Source organism: Phanerochaete carnosa, assembly GCF_000300595.1.
Source record: "Phanerochaete carnosa HHB-10118-sp unplaced genomic scaffold PHACAscaffold_11, whole genome shotgun sequence".
NCBI lineage: Eukaryota > Fungi > Basidiomycota > Agaricomycetes > Polyporales > Phanerochaetaceae > Phanerochaete > Phanerochaete carnosa.
This window is the reverse complement of record NW_006767638.1, coordinates 348,737-362,639: the sequence shown is the minus strand read 5'-3', so window position 1 is coordinate 362,639 and position 13,903 is coordinate 348,737. Positions and strand designations below refer to the sequence as shown.

Genomic DNA, 13,903 nt, shown 5'->3' with positions numbered 1-13,903 from the left:
AAGTTGCTGCGCAGCGTACCCGATGGCGTGGGAGCGCTGCTCGGCGGAGCTCTGATATTTGGCGCCAGTCGGGAACCGACGCTGGCCGCCATCAAAATTGATCGAGCAGGGCGGGACGGTCCGGCGTCCCTTGGTGGCTGTCGGAACTGTCAGACGCCAAGGCACGCTGTTTCACTCTCTCTTACTCATTATGTATTTGCATTATCCTTCGACCGTCAAGGAGGATGCAAAAAACCCTGCGTTTCAGTGCACGCATTTCGGCGGAGACATTTCACTCAGGGTGGCCCAAAAACGCCCTGCCGTGTGCTTGCACCCGAGGCGCGGCAGGGGCCTTCCGATTTTTGGAGCTCCCATGCGCAAGCAGTCCACCTTCGATTCGGCGCCGCCATGCCTCGGAAGCGTCGAGGTGCAAATTCCGAAGGCGGAGGTGCTTGTCACGCCATCGATTCTGCTCGGCTCGATGGCCAGAGGGGCCCCGGGGATTCGAGGTACCAGGAGCGCAGAATTGCAGGAACCGATGGGGATAACTGACCGATATCTACAGTTCACATCTTGCGATAAATGAGACTGTATCGAATCAAGTCGTTAGGCTCCCGTGATCGCTGCGTGGCGGCTGCAAGGCCGGCATGGGCAGTAGGCACGCCCGCTCCCCACCCACTACTGAATTGCCCTCACCGCGGGCTGGCGCCGGACGGCTTGGCTTCGCCGTGCGAGTGGCGTCCCAGTTCGGATCACGTGGGGTATAGATCGGCCCAGCTCGCCGGAAAGAGTCACTCCGTCCAGACTCAAACCCCGAGAAATGCACCCGCCACATCGGTTTCCTCCATCTGCGGTGTGGGTTTCCCGGGCACTTATAGCCTTCGCCCCTTCGACCTCTCGTTTCCGTGTCTGGAGTGACTTGCGTTCCCCCCTCCGCTAAGTCCCCGCTCCCACACCCTCCAGATCCTATTCAGATATCATCTGGACATCGCGACGTACGATAGACGGCATGCTTCTGCGCTGTGTTCCGCTGTTCCTTGCGCTCCTTGCGCTATGCGCCTTTACCGTAGAGGCTCGTCCGATGAAGGGGACCCTCCTCAGCAGGCGACTGACCGTTGAGGAGAGAAGTTTGACCAATGCTCAACGTCTCAAACGTGGGCTGCCCCCTAGGTCTCCTATCATCGGTCGCGTCCTCCCCGGTCGCGAGGAGCTCGGTCCCACCCCCGCATCGAAGGCCAAGCGTGGTTCTCCTTCTCCTTCTCCAGCGGCTCAAGTGTTCGTACCTCCGTGTCTTGTGCCTATGCACTCTGTTTATTTATCGCGCATATACGCAGGTATACTGGCCACCTCGAAATCAGGCTGGCCAACGGCACCTTCGTGGGCATGGTGAACAACTCTGCCAATGGCTTGTAGGTCTCGCGTCATCGCCCCCGTTGCCCACGCTGACCACATTGTCTTGCAGCCCCAATGTGGACATCGGTGGCACGGCGGGAACTGATATCGAAGTCAAGATTGCCACCACGAGAACCGGCGGGCCATTCAGTCTTCTTGCCACTGTGGGTGATCCGCGCTCCATGATGTGACGTCGCGCTGATGGTTGCTCATGTGTTGCCAGAACCCGGTTTTCACTGGCTCTCCCTTTATCGGCGGCGGCACCAACGCCACGCTGGGTTCCAACTCTTCAACGTGAGTGTCATCGAGCTGCTGTCCCCAGGGGTTTGACTCAGTTTTCGAATCCCGCAGCATCGTTCCGCTTGCAAACGTGCCGCAGAGTGAGTTTGGCCTCGAAGTTTCACCCTGATCCGATGGGATTCTGACGCCTGTGTGTTCTAGCCTCTGCCGGCATTCCGCCGACTCCTAAAGGCGCGTCGGCCTTATGGACCGTGGATGCAAAGACGCTGCAACTGACGTGTAAGTTGACTTCGAACAGCTGTCCTAGCGCAACCTTACTAACATGCGCCCAGCAAAATGGACTAACCTCGACGGTTCGAGCATCACTGCCATCCTCTTGTGGCACAAGGAGTCGAACTTGATCTTCCTTACTGGCGACGCTGGGAATATCGATGATATCAACAATCCCCAAGTGGTACGTACTCAATTCAATAAATTCGCGTCTTTGCAGCGAAGCCTGACTATCGTCTAGGGACTCTTCCTGGTCAAGTAAACGCTTCGCTACCTTCGCGCGAAAAAAGACGTGTAGATTCCTGCGTACGACTGTGATGAGAGTCACGCATTCGGACTGGCTGATAACGGACTTCAATAACGCCAAAGCTTTACGTGTTCCTGTCACGATCCCGTATCGAACGCTCTTGGACTTTTATGCCACCTCTCCTGAAGTTACGTGCTCCCCGGAGCGCGTCATTTCCGCGAGAGGGTTCATGGACTTTTCGGTTTCTATAGCTGCTTTCGAACTATCGCCGCTTGCCCTCGCCGTCCTGTACAAACGATCCTTTTTTGTATGACCTGTGTGTTTGTACAGTACATGTAATGGGTATTTGTTCGAGTAGTGACTGCACCGGTTTCGCCTTCGGCATGACGTCGCCGAGTGAAAGTGACCCGGGTCCCACCCACCGCGTATCCACTCACTGGGGTCACTGGCGCGCGCGACGTGACGGGCGGTCAGCGCGGCGCATCACTCGCGGCGTTCCCTGACTTCCCTCGCTGTGCCAGGGTGCTTGACGTTCTCCGCTCGCCGTCCACTGCTTCTCCTACGTAAGCTCGCAGCACTAGGGAGTAAATCAACGTCCAGCATGTCCCGTATCCATTCGACAACGATGCGCATACGCCCACTCATTCGACCTCTGCAGTTCCGTTTCGGCCCAGTGGCTGGGTGCATACCGGGGACGGTATCGCGTGCTAATCTTTCTACCACTATCGACCCCGCTTTGGCACAGTCGACGATCAACCAAGATGAGATTGCACATTTCTCAAAACTTTCTGCGCTCTGGTGGGACGAGCGGGGGGAGTTCCAGATGTTGCACCGGATGAATCCCGTGAGAATGAAATTCATCAGGGAGAAGATGGTGAGCTGTCGTTGTAGCAGGCGCGTTGAACGCGTGTGCGAGTCTGCTGATGCAAGCTAGACAGAGATGGCACTAGAAGATGACCTTGACGCGCTCGTAACCGAGGCGGAAGTGCTTCAAGGACGGGCTGTTTTGGATGTCGGATGTGGTGGTGGACTTCTCAGCGAGGTACGTACTCTGTTATTGCAAATGACTATATCACACTAACGCCTCCTCAGAGCCTCGCTCGAATGGGAGCGAAGACGCTAGGGATAGACGCGTCGTCCTCGAACATCTCGATCGCGTCTCTCCATGCCTCTGCGGACCCGTTTCTCGACTCTTCCTCAAGCAAGCAGGGCAAGCGAAAAGGCTCGCTCACATACAAACACACCTCCGTGGAGGACCTCCTCGCTGAATATGGACCGGCATCATTCGACGTCGTCTGCTCGATGGAGGTCCTCGAGCACGTCGACAACCCGCGTGGTTTCCTGCACAGCTGTGCACAGCTAGTTAAGGTAAGTGCGCGCGCATATATTTAGCTCCGCACCGCGTTGATGCGTAGCATATGCAGCCCAGCGGCCATCTCTTCCTCTCGACGATTGCGCGCACGCCGCTCGCGTACCTCATCACGATCTTCGCCGCCGAGGACGTCATGCAGCGGGTCTCAAAAGGCACGCATACATACTCGAAGTACGTCAACCCGGGCGAGCTGGAGGGCTTCTTCAGGACGTACCGCTCGCCCGCGCCGTCCGGCGCGCCGGGCAGGCCGTGGATCGCATCCCCGAGAAGGCCGGCGAGGACGGAGGCAGAGACGAGAGGGATGGTGTACGTGCCATGGAATGGAGAGTGGGTACTTGCGCCTCGGGAAACGACGTGGGCGGAGGGTTGCAATTATTTGTTCTGGGTGAGAAGACCGCTGGAGTAAGCTCGGGTAGGTGCGCATCACATCATGTCTAACGGAAAGGTGCTAATCTGTGATGTCTAGGGTAGACTTTGGTGTAAGACGAGTTTTTACCGTTCGGCGTGCCCTACCGTGCGATATACCTTTCCCGCCTAGAGGAACTGATTCAGCTCGCCTATGTATCTGTGGCTGGGTAAGCGCGTGGGCAGTGGGCCATGCCAGGTCCTCTGGCATATACATTGTCAGATGCTGATCGCCGATTCCCCACGCGGGTGCATGGTGGTGTCTGTCGTGCCTACGCTCGTTCCAGCTGCGGCATAGTCCCATAGAGAACTTGTCTGACTTCGCGGGAAACACTCGCTGCAATGGATCTGATTTTTGACGCTCTGACACTAGCTTTCTGGAATCCAGTGTATTCGGTCACAAAGAACTCAGATGCATGGAAGGGAAGCATCTCCCCCTCCCTTTCCCTTATCTTGCCCACCGCTTCGTCTCCCAGACCTACTCAGGTGCAGTGCGATCTCATTCCCGACTCATCTAAGTCTACTGTGCAAACTGCAACAATATGAGCTACGAAGAAGACCGTCATCTCGCCAGTGCTAGTGAGGAGCTCGAAGAACTCGCCATCCGCGTATCATCGCTCCCTCCTCTTCTCGATAAGACCGGTGCGCTTGTCGACTTGCGTATGTATCGTACCTGCTCAACTATCACATTCAGTCCAGCATGTTTCTGGGGCCGTGAGCGGCGTCCAACAAGCCATCGACAGCGACCTCGCTGCCCAGCTCGAACAGGTCGCTGAATTTACCGCCGATAACGTCAAAGTCAACGTCGAAGTGCTTGTGGACGTACTGGACTGTGTTAGCAAGATCCACCCGTTCATTGGAGGTTCGCGCCTGCACGTCTGAGAAGTAAGCACATCTGAAACATTCATGGCTTTCGTAGTTGCGGCTCTCGCATTCAAGGCAGCGGTCAAGCTAGAGATGACCCGGCGAAAGAATGATAAACGAGTATTACAGCTGCATGCCGATATGTGCAATATGATGCGTACCGTAGCTTGGTAAGCGTAGGACCTGTCGCGCTGGCGGGGTCTGACCTTCCACAGGCTCCATGACTTTCAACGAGAGTACGTCAAGGGACAAGAAACCATCGTGATTGAAGACCGTCTCAAGTCCCGCGTGGAGGACATTGCGAGCGATATCGAGGCGTGCGCCAAGAGCTGCGCCTACTTCCGGGACAAGGTGTTCATTGGTACAGTCGTTTGCTTTGGCCTGGAGTGCTCGACTGATCCATTTGTGCCTACAGTGAGGGTGCTTACTGGTCCCCAATGGGAGCACATCCTCTTGGACTTCTCCGAAAAGTTTGACACTCACCAGAAGGAGGTAGGTAGGACTTTGACGATGATCACAGCCTCGAAGTCCGCCCGCAGCTACGAGAAGTTGTTTAACATGGAACAGCAACTCAATAGAGTGGCGCTTTTCACTTCGCTTCGCCCTCGAGAAGATCACAAGCTGCAGGAATTTATTGACGTTCACGGAGGCCCCAATGCTGTCTGGGCAGACGAGGCCTTGCGGAAGGACCTCGAACGGTTGGTCGAGGAAAACGAAACAAATCGGGAAGATAAGCTAATTTCTCACGCGACCAACATCTTCGACGAAGTCGGGCAAGACTTGCAGTCGACGATGCAAAGGCTGTTCAACGAAAACCAAACGTCCTTTGACGAGCATTTCCAGTCGCGCTGGGATAATCTGCTGGCGACATTTCGGGTGGCACTACAAGAAGGAAACAGCGAACAGAGCTCACGTACGGAATTGCAAGACGATGTAAGTGCACATCTTTCGCTGCCATAGTCGCTAACAAGCTGTCTAGGATATACGAGCACTGTGGTCAGACATGGTATGAAGGACCGTGGCCATACAAGAGCGACGCTAACGAACCACCTAGAGATGGGGCCGCCGGGAGCCAGCAGATGTAGTCATTTCCCAACTGCTGCTAGTCGCAGCAGAGAAGGTTCACGAGCAAGCTATGGATCGCTGGGCATTGCATTATCTGAGCCCAAAGTATTGGAAGCAGGGTCTGCTGGAAGCTATTGATGTTGATGGTTCGGGCTACGTTACCATTGCTGAGATCAATAGCTTTTCAGTACTGCGGCCACGAGGTCCTGAGGGCTGGAGGTTAGTGGCGAATTGGCTCGTTTATCACCTTCTGACTCATTAGTTGAAAGTTTACCACGCTGGATGGCATATTGGACAGTGGGTGCGTCACATGAAGTTGGATGCACACGAACGAGCAAGTAGTAACCTTGCCTAATGCTGCGTCACAGGTCAAGAGCTAGTTTTGAAGCATTACTACGATGCCATCGACAAGCAACTCGTGCAGATACGAGATACCGCGACGCATGCTCTGCCTTTCAACCGAGCGCTTGTGCAAAAGCTTCTCGGCGGGGGCATATTCTACACATGCGACTGTATCCTTGCGGGCGTATATCTCGTGGCAGAACGCAGGTCTCTGGAGCCTCTGGTTTTCGCGAAGTTTGAAAGTCGCGTGAGCGCCGAGGAAGACGAGCTCCGGCAGCTCCTAGAGTCCGTCAACTATGAGCTTGACTCATGCATAATGTCATCAGTCGTCGGATCCAGACGGCTAGATACGGTGAGTGTCCTGATCAAAACACACCCGGGCTCGACTCTGACTTTCACGCAGATCGTCCTTCCGTTGTTATACCTGCTCCTCGAACGAGCGCTGAGAATAATGAAGGAAGCCGTCAATGAGTCATTGGATCAGCAACAAGTACTTGGCTTACGCGCATCCCTGTGGACGCTATTACGTGCCAGCTATCACAGAGTGGAAGAGATAAGAGGCAAGTGTGGAGCTTGTTACTGACACACACCCCTAACGATCGTGTTAGATATGTTTGTCACGCTATCATCCGACGAAATTCTAGTTAAAGAGAAAATCAAGAGGGTATCCCTTGGCTTGGTATGTGCCCCTCTCACGGATCCGAAATAACAGCTGATTGTCCACAGTATCGCTATATCTACTGCTATGATGAGCTGGGGACCTCGAAGTACCTCAACGACCAGAAGGCGCTTCGCCCCAGCTGTCTTACTCCGGGATTCAGTCGTACTAGTCTGGAAACACAGCACTCCAGCCTCGGGTCTCTCGAACGAGCATGGACATACGGAGAAGTCGAGCAACTTCTTACGGATACGCGGCACGAATTGTACCCTTTTGTTCAGCTCTGCGTCGAGCAAGGTATTATGGCGAGCGAGGGCGAGCCAGCCGACGTCTTCTTGAACATGGCTCGCGAAGCAATCGCAAAAGCTGCCCATTTGGGCGGACCTCTGGCCCACGTCGTAAACTCTCAGAATCCTTTCTTGCGCTTTCTGACCCCCAGTCGAACGCGAGAGATGCTGATGTCGAGTGTAACACAAATTGCGAAGCAAGCGCCTGCCCCCCAACTTCAGTTTTGCTGTGCCTTGGTGGACAGCGTCGTCAGAAGACAAATTTTACATTCGTAAGGTGTTCAATACCCGTGATGAAGGAGGCAACTAATTATGCGAACCAGACCAGTAACCTGTGACAGATGCAGAAAGCGGACGATTAACATGACTCGACTTATCTGCTTAACCTGTTCCGAGGATGAGGATTCTACAAGACGCGGACGAACCACGGACTACTGTGCAAGATGTCTTTTTGACAACTTGCAACTACGTTGCGCCGTCTCCGAGCATGATCAGCATTCATTTCTACAAGTGCGACGGTTCACGTACAATAAGTGGAGACACGCGTCTTTGAAGGAGGCGCGCGTGATCTGGCAAAAACAGGCCGTCCTATGTGGTCTCCTGGACGCACCAAGGACACAATTGGGTGTCGAACGTCATTCGCGAGGACCAGACGAGCGGGCCCTTTCGTGCCAGACTTGCCTAGAGCTCATCACATCCTCTTTCTGGTTTTGCTTAGACTGCCGTGAAGGTGAGCGCCACTAACAGGCCATAGTTCTACGCCGAAATCCGCTTACCGAGCTTTCTACAGAGCGAATTTACGTTTGCCATGAGTGCAACGTGAAGGATGACAAGCGCATCAATCTGCTTCTCTTGGAAGACACGTTCGCTGAACGTCCCATTACGAATAGGTCCCCAGGTAGACCTAATTTTCTTCTCACAGAGCCGAGCTCATCCTTCCTTCTAGATCAGCCAACGCGAGATAAACACCATTGGTCGCATGACTTAATTTTTATCATGAGCCCTAGCATTCCGGGTATTACCATGATACCTGCACACAGTCGCCCCCCCTCTCCGGCGTACCAGATTGAAAATTCGGTGGGGAGTACAAGGAGGCGCAATTCCAGCGTTCGTTTTTCCGAGAGGAAAACATATTTACCAGAACTACCCGGCTATCCCATCTATGACAGCGCACTTGCTGCGACGCCGGCACTGATTAGTCGCGGTTCGCGCCCTCAGTCTTACCCTGAGGTCGGTCTTGATCAAGAACCAAGCTATTATAGTGTTCTTCGGGCACGTGAATCCGCGATGCACGCAGGCATTGCAGTATCCACTTCTAGACTTGGTTCGCAATCTCTAGACCCACGTTCCATGGCCACCGCCAGCAGCCCTCGATACTCCACCACGGGCCGCCACCACTCACACGGGTCGTCTCGTCCTGTCATTCCAGAAGGCGGCCCTCCACGTTACGACATGAGGCCATTTCGTCCTGCATACTCGCCGAACCCGGAAGCCAGCCCCGCAGCATTGGCCCGATCGCCGCCTCCGAGTACGTACGAACCAAGTTCACGTCATTCACTAGCAATCACACCTCCTGATCATACCCGCTTTACTAGGGTCCCATCGGACCTACATGCAACCCGCACTGCAACAAGCTCCTCCACACCCTGAGAACTTCAGCGGTATGGGTAGACAAGCGGAAGAGCCTGGTTTCTACATAGACGCACGTCTTCGCAACATTGATGCGCGTCTTCACAACATGGAGGCATCAGTCGCCGAACGCGTCTTCATGCAATCGCAGTCATCGTCGACGCCCCCGCCCGACAGATTTGCAGCCAGGCATGGTTCTGCCCCGCAAGCATCGGACGGGGTGGTGCGCTACCTCCTAGAGGTGACGGAGGACTTACGGAGGCGTGTGGAGGCAATAGAGGAACGCCCCCGTGATAACGTACCAATTCAGATAGTGGTGCACCAATCTCCTTCAGGAAGCACATCTGGCAGCGATCAGCCTTCTACTCCCCCTGCCGTTCCGATCTTGCCACCCACACCCGTGATATCTGAACGCAGTGCTCAAGAGATTTACACTTACAGCTCCGAAGAGCCCTTTGCTCCGATTAGACGCGTTTCTGCCGAGGAGTTTGATAGTGAAGCGGAGACCTCTCAAGATTCCGAGTCGAGAGCAAGCGACGAGTCTTACGAATACGTGACCCGATCTTTGAAAACCCAGAACCGCCCACGCTATCGATACTATTAGTAGCGGGTTGCAATTTCAACTTGAACGGTTACTGTGTACATGCAACACCGCAGGCGCCCGCGTCCTGTGTAATTACCTGTTAAGCTACAGTATGTTCAAGTCCGGGCTTGCCGCCTTTGTCTGAATCGTTTGCAGGCTGATCAATAGTATTCCGCAAAGCATGTCCTAGTTTTTGGTGAGACATGCAGCCTGAGTATATAGTAGCTTCGGAGCCGTCGTGTCTCGCTTGAACCACCTACAGTATGTGAGTCCTCTACTGTACCGAGGGAATGGTGCTTGTATTGTATAACAACTTCGGACGTATGCAAATCTTGTACATCGCATCATACTAATACTCGTTATCATCGACATACTGTACCCGTACGACCAGTCCGGCGGTCACGCGTCACACCGATTTTCCATTGACCCCTCCAATAATCTTTTTCTTTCTCGATTTATGGCGGGCATTGCAATTGCTAGGCGCTAGAGCGTGACTTAGGCGCGGCGTTGTAGATCGCCACGTGGCCCGCTTGTTCCAACTCTGCGACAACACTGATAGTGAATACCTCCGGTGAGTGTTGCTGATCAGGAGGTGTTGAATAATATTGACGTTCGCCTGGATTCAGGTTTCGGACTGATGTCTGCAAGTAACGAGTGAACCACAAAGCGATACAACTTGATTGACCGTTCCTCACAGCACGGAAAATCCACAACAGCATTCCCGCATAGTGACGCGGTCAAGTGCGACGTGAACTCTCGCTGTGCGATTTGAATCCTTTCCTTGCGCTTTACGACATGTCGTTGACTCCGATCTGACTAGACTTGCGTGCAGCAGAGCAGTTCACGGGCACCCATGCATTCTGGTTTCCGTCCATTGTGAGACTGAACCAACATGAGTGGGATGCGCTCCCGGCCGAATACTTTGAGCGACAGCCACAACTACCAGCCGGAAGAAGGAGGCGCTCCATTCAACCGAAGAACCATATGTTGTGGTCGCTACTATTCATAGGCCGCCAAACAATCCCATATGACTGCCAGCTAGTGGGCGAGCCTGGTGACGTATGGCTAACCGAAACCACGGTCCAGGTTCGCACAATCTCGGGGTGGACAGACTGGGTGAAGAAGTGTACCAGGCATGGTGGCTTGTCTCATCCGTATCTTCCAACTTGCAAGCTAGGATATCGGCCTCAAACAATGTGCTTAGCTTACGGGCAGGCGCACGGTGGCGTGGAAAATTGGCGCAAAGAATGGGCACGGCTCACTCCGAGCACTCTGTGTCAGAGATATCACTCCGCCTTGGGTAGGGCCGATGCGCAGAGTGCCACGAGACAAATACGAAAGCTACTCACGATACCAGGCGGGACCCGGCTTGTCCCATTTATGGACATTACGGAGGCTGGATTAGCTGCTCTCTTGTACCCGTTCTTCTCTAGCGACATTCCACTCGCTGCGGAGGCAGTGTCTGAGACCAATATCCAGCCCGTGAGTAGAGCTTCACTAATGTATATGCTGTGTTTCTAACCAATTTGCTTATTTCAGGTTGTCGCTCCCTCGACGTATGGTGGCACCGAGGCAGGGGATCAACATGAGCAGCCTGAGTGGCCTGAGACTCTGAGTCTATCTTTTCAACACTCATCTCCCAAAAAACAAATGGCAGTGGCACCTCGTTTGGACGAACCATTGTCCCCAGACTCGCAAAATTCACAGCCCAGTTCCGTACATTCTCCTCAGACGCCGGAGTCCCCTTTGACGCCTCCTCCTTGGACCCCATACTCCGCTCCGGCGCCTCTCCTTCAGATACCAGGGCCCACTCTGGCCCATCAGCAGGCACCGCAACAGGTGCCAATGGTTGTAGACTCTCCTGACATCGGAGGAGCGCTGCCCGCCTTGCCGCAGGATGTCTCGCAGCCATTTGCGCTGGTACACCACCTCTTTGGGGTAATAGGGAGTTTGGAGTCGCGTGTGGCGGTCCTAGAAGGACAAGTGTCCGGTGTTCGGCCCCGCGGCCACACTGTATCGGGCATTTCAATGGTACCACCTTCGCAGCCCGAGGGAAGCTTGCCAGAAAGTGTGTCCTACGCCGGCTACGCGGCATCTCCTTCGATGCTGACCAGGGAGCATTCCTACGTCGTACCACTTTCAATGGCATCTCCCATGCTTGTGCCTTTCCCGAGCTCTTCTTCTTACTCTTCCGCCTCTCCAATCGCCATCCCCGAGACCGACGCTCAAGGTGCCCAAGGGTCTAGGAAACCCTCTATCGCGGTATCCGCCCCGATGGAGCCATCTGGTGAGAGGTCTGCTGGTGCACCAGTGACCATTCAAAATCAGGCGACGACTCATCCGGACACAGGATCCAGCCTTTGGTCGCGGGTCACACGGTGGTGGCAAGCCCAGCCTTGAGCACAAATACCGGTCTTCGGGCGTGCTTAACTGGATGCGGGAACTTGGGATCACTAATCTAGGTGAGTTCTTGTTTTACTGTTTGAAGTATAGTGCTGATTCCAAGAATGGGGACGATGCTCTCATCTGCCTACGAAGAATATTTACACGAGGTTGTATGTGATGATCGATGATGATGGGCGACCTATTTGACCAAGTTGTCGGTGAGCGACTGGGAATATATTCCGTACTATCTACGAGCATTTTGGTCCTGTCGCTCACCTCGCTACATAAATTTCGTCTATTATTCTCCGAAAGCGAGCATGTTGCGATTTGTGATAGAAATCTGCGGAAATCTGCGAGACTGACGTGTTGTATCACCTTTGTATATAGTTTATCATCTTGATGTTGTTCAAACTCGTCTTAGAGATATTTCTTAAGGACTGGTTGTAAGGCTCTGTCAACGGAAAATTCCTTTCTGAGGTTGTGCGACACTTCGTGCTGCTTAGTAAGCAGGAGCGGTTGGGTAATCGTGCGAGCGGGATAATCGCAGCACATCTTGTTCCTAACCTCTTCCACAGCGCGAATATGGACGGCCCTTCGACATCAACATCAGCTGCAGCCCTGAAGGAGGAGATAGCTCGTTTGACAGGTAAGTCGAGGACCAAGGAGCTTTTAGTACAGATCTCGGGCAAGGTCCTCAGTGGTGTTCCTATCTCAACACCTCTGCCTCCGCTTTGAAGGCCTCCGTCTGCTAGCGGTTACACAGTGCTGACATGATTCTCAGGTGCGATTAACCGCCACAAGACGACGGAATACCGACCCCGACCGCCGCCAACGTACCATCCAGGAGCCCGACCGCGAAACAACATCTATGTGAATCCGAACTACAAGGCATCGAGTAAGCCCGTGGTTACCTCAAGCGTCCCCCCTCTTCAGCCTCCTAATCCCGCCGCAACCAACGAGAAGCGCGAGGTCGTTATTGGCGGTGTAGCATTTGAGTCATCAGGTCGATCGCTCGTTCGCAAAGACTGTGCGTCTTCGTTTCCCACCGGTGTTCACCTCCAAACAACGCCTGACGAGCATCACCAACCAAATATCCTTATAGTGGCTGACTCGAAGCCGAAACCATCGCCGTCCAAGCCTCCAGTTCCTAACGGGTCTTTTGCTGGAACAAAAGCTACCGCCCTCCACCATGCGAGCAAGTACAAGCCTAAACCCCGCCGTGGTAGACCGACAAACCGCAACATGACTTTGAATAATACCCGCCGACCTTATCATGCAGGGTGTGTCTCTAGTATTATTCTTTCGAATTCACAGCTGAAGTCTCGCTCCGCAAGTGCCCGCCGTCGCAAGGTCGTAGAGAAGCCCTGTGCGCGATTTACGACGACAGGTGAGTACGATCTCTTCTGGTATCTGTCCGCTCACAATTTGCCGTCACAGGAGCGTGCACTCGGGGCCTGACTTGTCCTTATCAGCATGATCCTGCCAAAATTGCGATCTGCTGGCCCTTCCTGCAGGGGAATTGCCCGCACACTACTTCTACTTGCCCTCTTTCCCATGATCCTACTCCCCAGCGTACTCCTCTGTGCGTGCACTTCGCGAACCAAGGCCGATGCACGAGGCCCAACTGCCCGTTCCCTCATGTTCGGGTGGGCGCTCGAGAAGGCGTGTGTCGCGACTTCGCCGTGTTGGGATATTGCGAGAAGGGTCTCGACTGCGAAAACCAGCACGTTCGCGAATGTCCCGACTTTGCTGAGAAAGGCGTCTGCAACACCAAGGGATGCAAGCTCCCGCACGTCATCCGTGCCAACAGGAACCGGCCGCGACCGTCCACGGGACAAGGCGCGACCCCCAACGCTGGCTCCTCTTTGGACTCCAAGGCCACCTCGGACCCTGCTGCTTCTTCGTCTGGGGCTGACCTTGGTTCTGGTAACGTTGCTAGTTCACAGGTGCTTACAGCCGAAGATGCACAGCTAGGTGATGAGTACATTTCTTTGACCTTCCTTGAAAGCGACCCTGAAGAGGACGAGGACGAGGAGGATGACGAACAGAAGTCAGGCGGCGAAGAACAAGCGGCGGACGAGGAAGGGGAAGAAGAGTCTTCGCAACATGGTTCTATCCATGAAGAGTAATATACCCCCGTTGAGCTCCAAGATGTACGATACAATATAACAGTGGTGTAGTATGC

At 54.2% G+C, this 13,903-nt stretch overlaps 5 protein-coding genes across 5 annotated transcripts in view; all 5 read left to right on the top strand.

Moving 5' to 3' along the window:
• The first annotated feature begins 921 nt into the window (after nt 1–921).
• Nucleotides 922–2,501, top strand: PHACADRAFT_263754 (uncharacterized protein). Its single transcript, XM_007400662.1, has 8 exons — nt 922–1,254; nt 1,314–1,388; nt 1,442–1,535; nt 1,595–1,665; nt 1,723–1,751; nt 1,813–1,890; nt 1,944–2,065; nt 2,123–2,501. The coding sequence occupies exons 1-8, from the start codon at nt 989–991 to the stop codon at nt 2,141–2,143; spliced, it is 756 nt and encodes a 251-aa protein (XP_007400724.1). The 5' UTR covers nt 922–988; the 3' UTR covers nt 2,144–2,501.
• Nucleotides 2,502–2,753: 252 nt separating this feature from the next.
• On the top strand, nt 2,754–3,906 carry PHACADRAFT_104382 (uncharacterized protein; the record flags this gene model as incomplete). The annotated part of the gene is made up of 4 exons (XM_007400661.1): nt 2,754–3,002; nt 3,069–3,170; nt 3,221–3,496; nt 3,553–3,906. 4 exons carry the CDS (start codon nt 2,754–2,756, stop codon nt 3,904–3,906), a joined length of 981 nt encoding a protein of 326 aa, XP_007400723.1.
• Nucleotides 3,907–4,351: 445 nt separating this feature from the next.
• PHACADRAFT_213374 (uncharacterized protein) lies at nt 4,352–7,854 on the top strand (the record flags this gene model as incomplete). Its single annotated transcript, XM_007400660.1, has 13 exons — nt 4,352–4,547; nt 4,600–4,767; nt 4,825–4,939; nt 4,985–5,130; nt 5,185–5,702; nt 5,749–5,775; nt 5,824–6,053; nt 6,104–6,135; nt 6,203–6,528; nt 6,580–6,736; nt 6,785–6,855; nt 6,903–7,393; nt 7,445–7,854. Coding segments are annotated over exons 1-13 (2,790 nt in total), but the record flags the coding sequence as incomplete, so codon positions are not given.
• A 617-nt stretch (nt 7,855–8,471) lies between these two features.
• PHACADRAFT_200393 (uncharacterized protein) lies at nt 8,472–11,733 on the top strand (the record flags this gene model as incomplete). The annotated part of the gene is made up of 4 exons (XM_007400659.1): nt 8,472–8,649; nt 8,717–9,244; nt 10,691–10,815; nt 10,873–11,733. 4 exons carry the CDS (start codon nt 8,472–8,474, stop codon nt 11,731–11,733), a joined length of 1,692 nt encoding a protein of 563 aa, XP_007400721.1.
• Nucleotides 11,734–12,943: 1,210 nt separating this feature from the next.
• PHACADRAFT_129648 (uncharacterized protein) overlaps nt 12,944–13,903 on the top strand; it is a 2,328-nt gene continuing 1,368 nt past the window's right edge. Inside the window, exons 1-2 of the mRNA XM_007400658.1 lie at nt 12,944–12,998; nt 13,053–13,105. Of these exons, the coding sequence (XP_007400720.1) occupies nt 12,961–12,998; nt 13,053–13,105 (91 nt within the window). The 5' untranslated portion in view covers nt 12,944–12,960. The remainder of the gene's footprint in view (nt 12,999–13,052; nt 13,106–13,903) is intronic.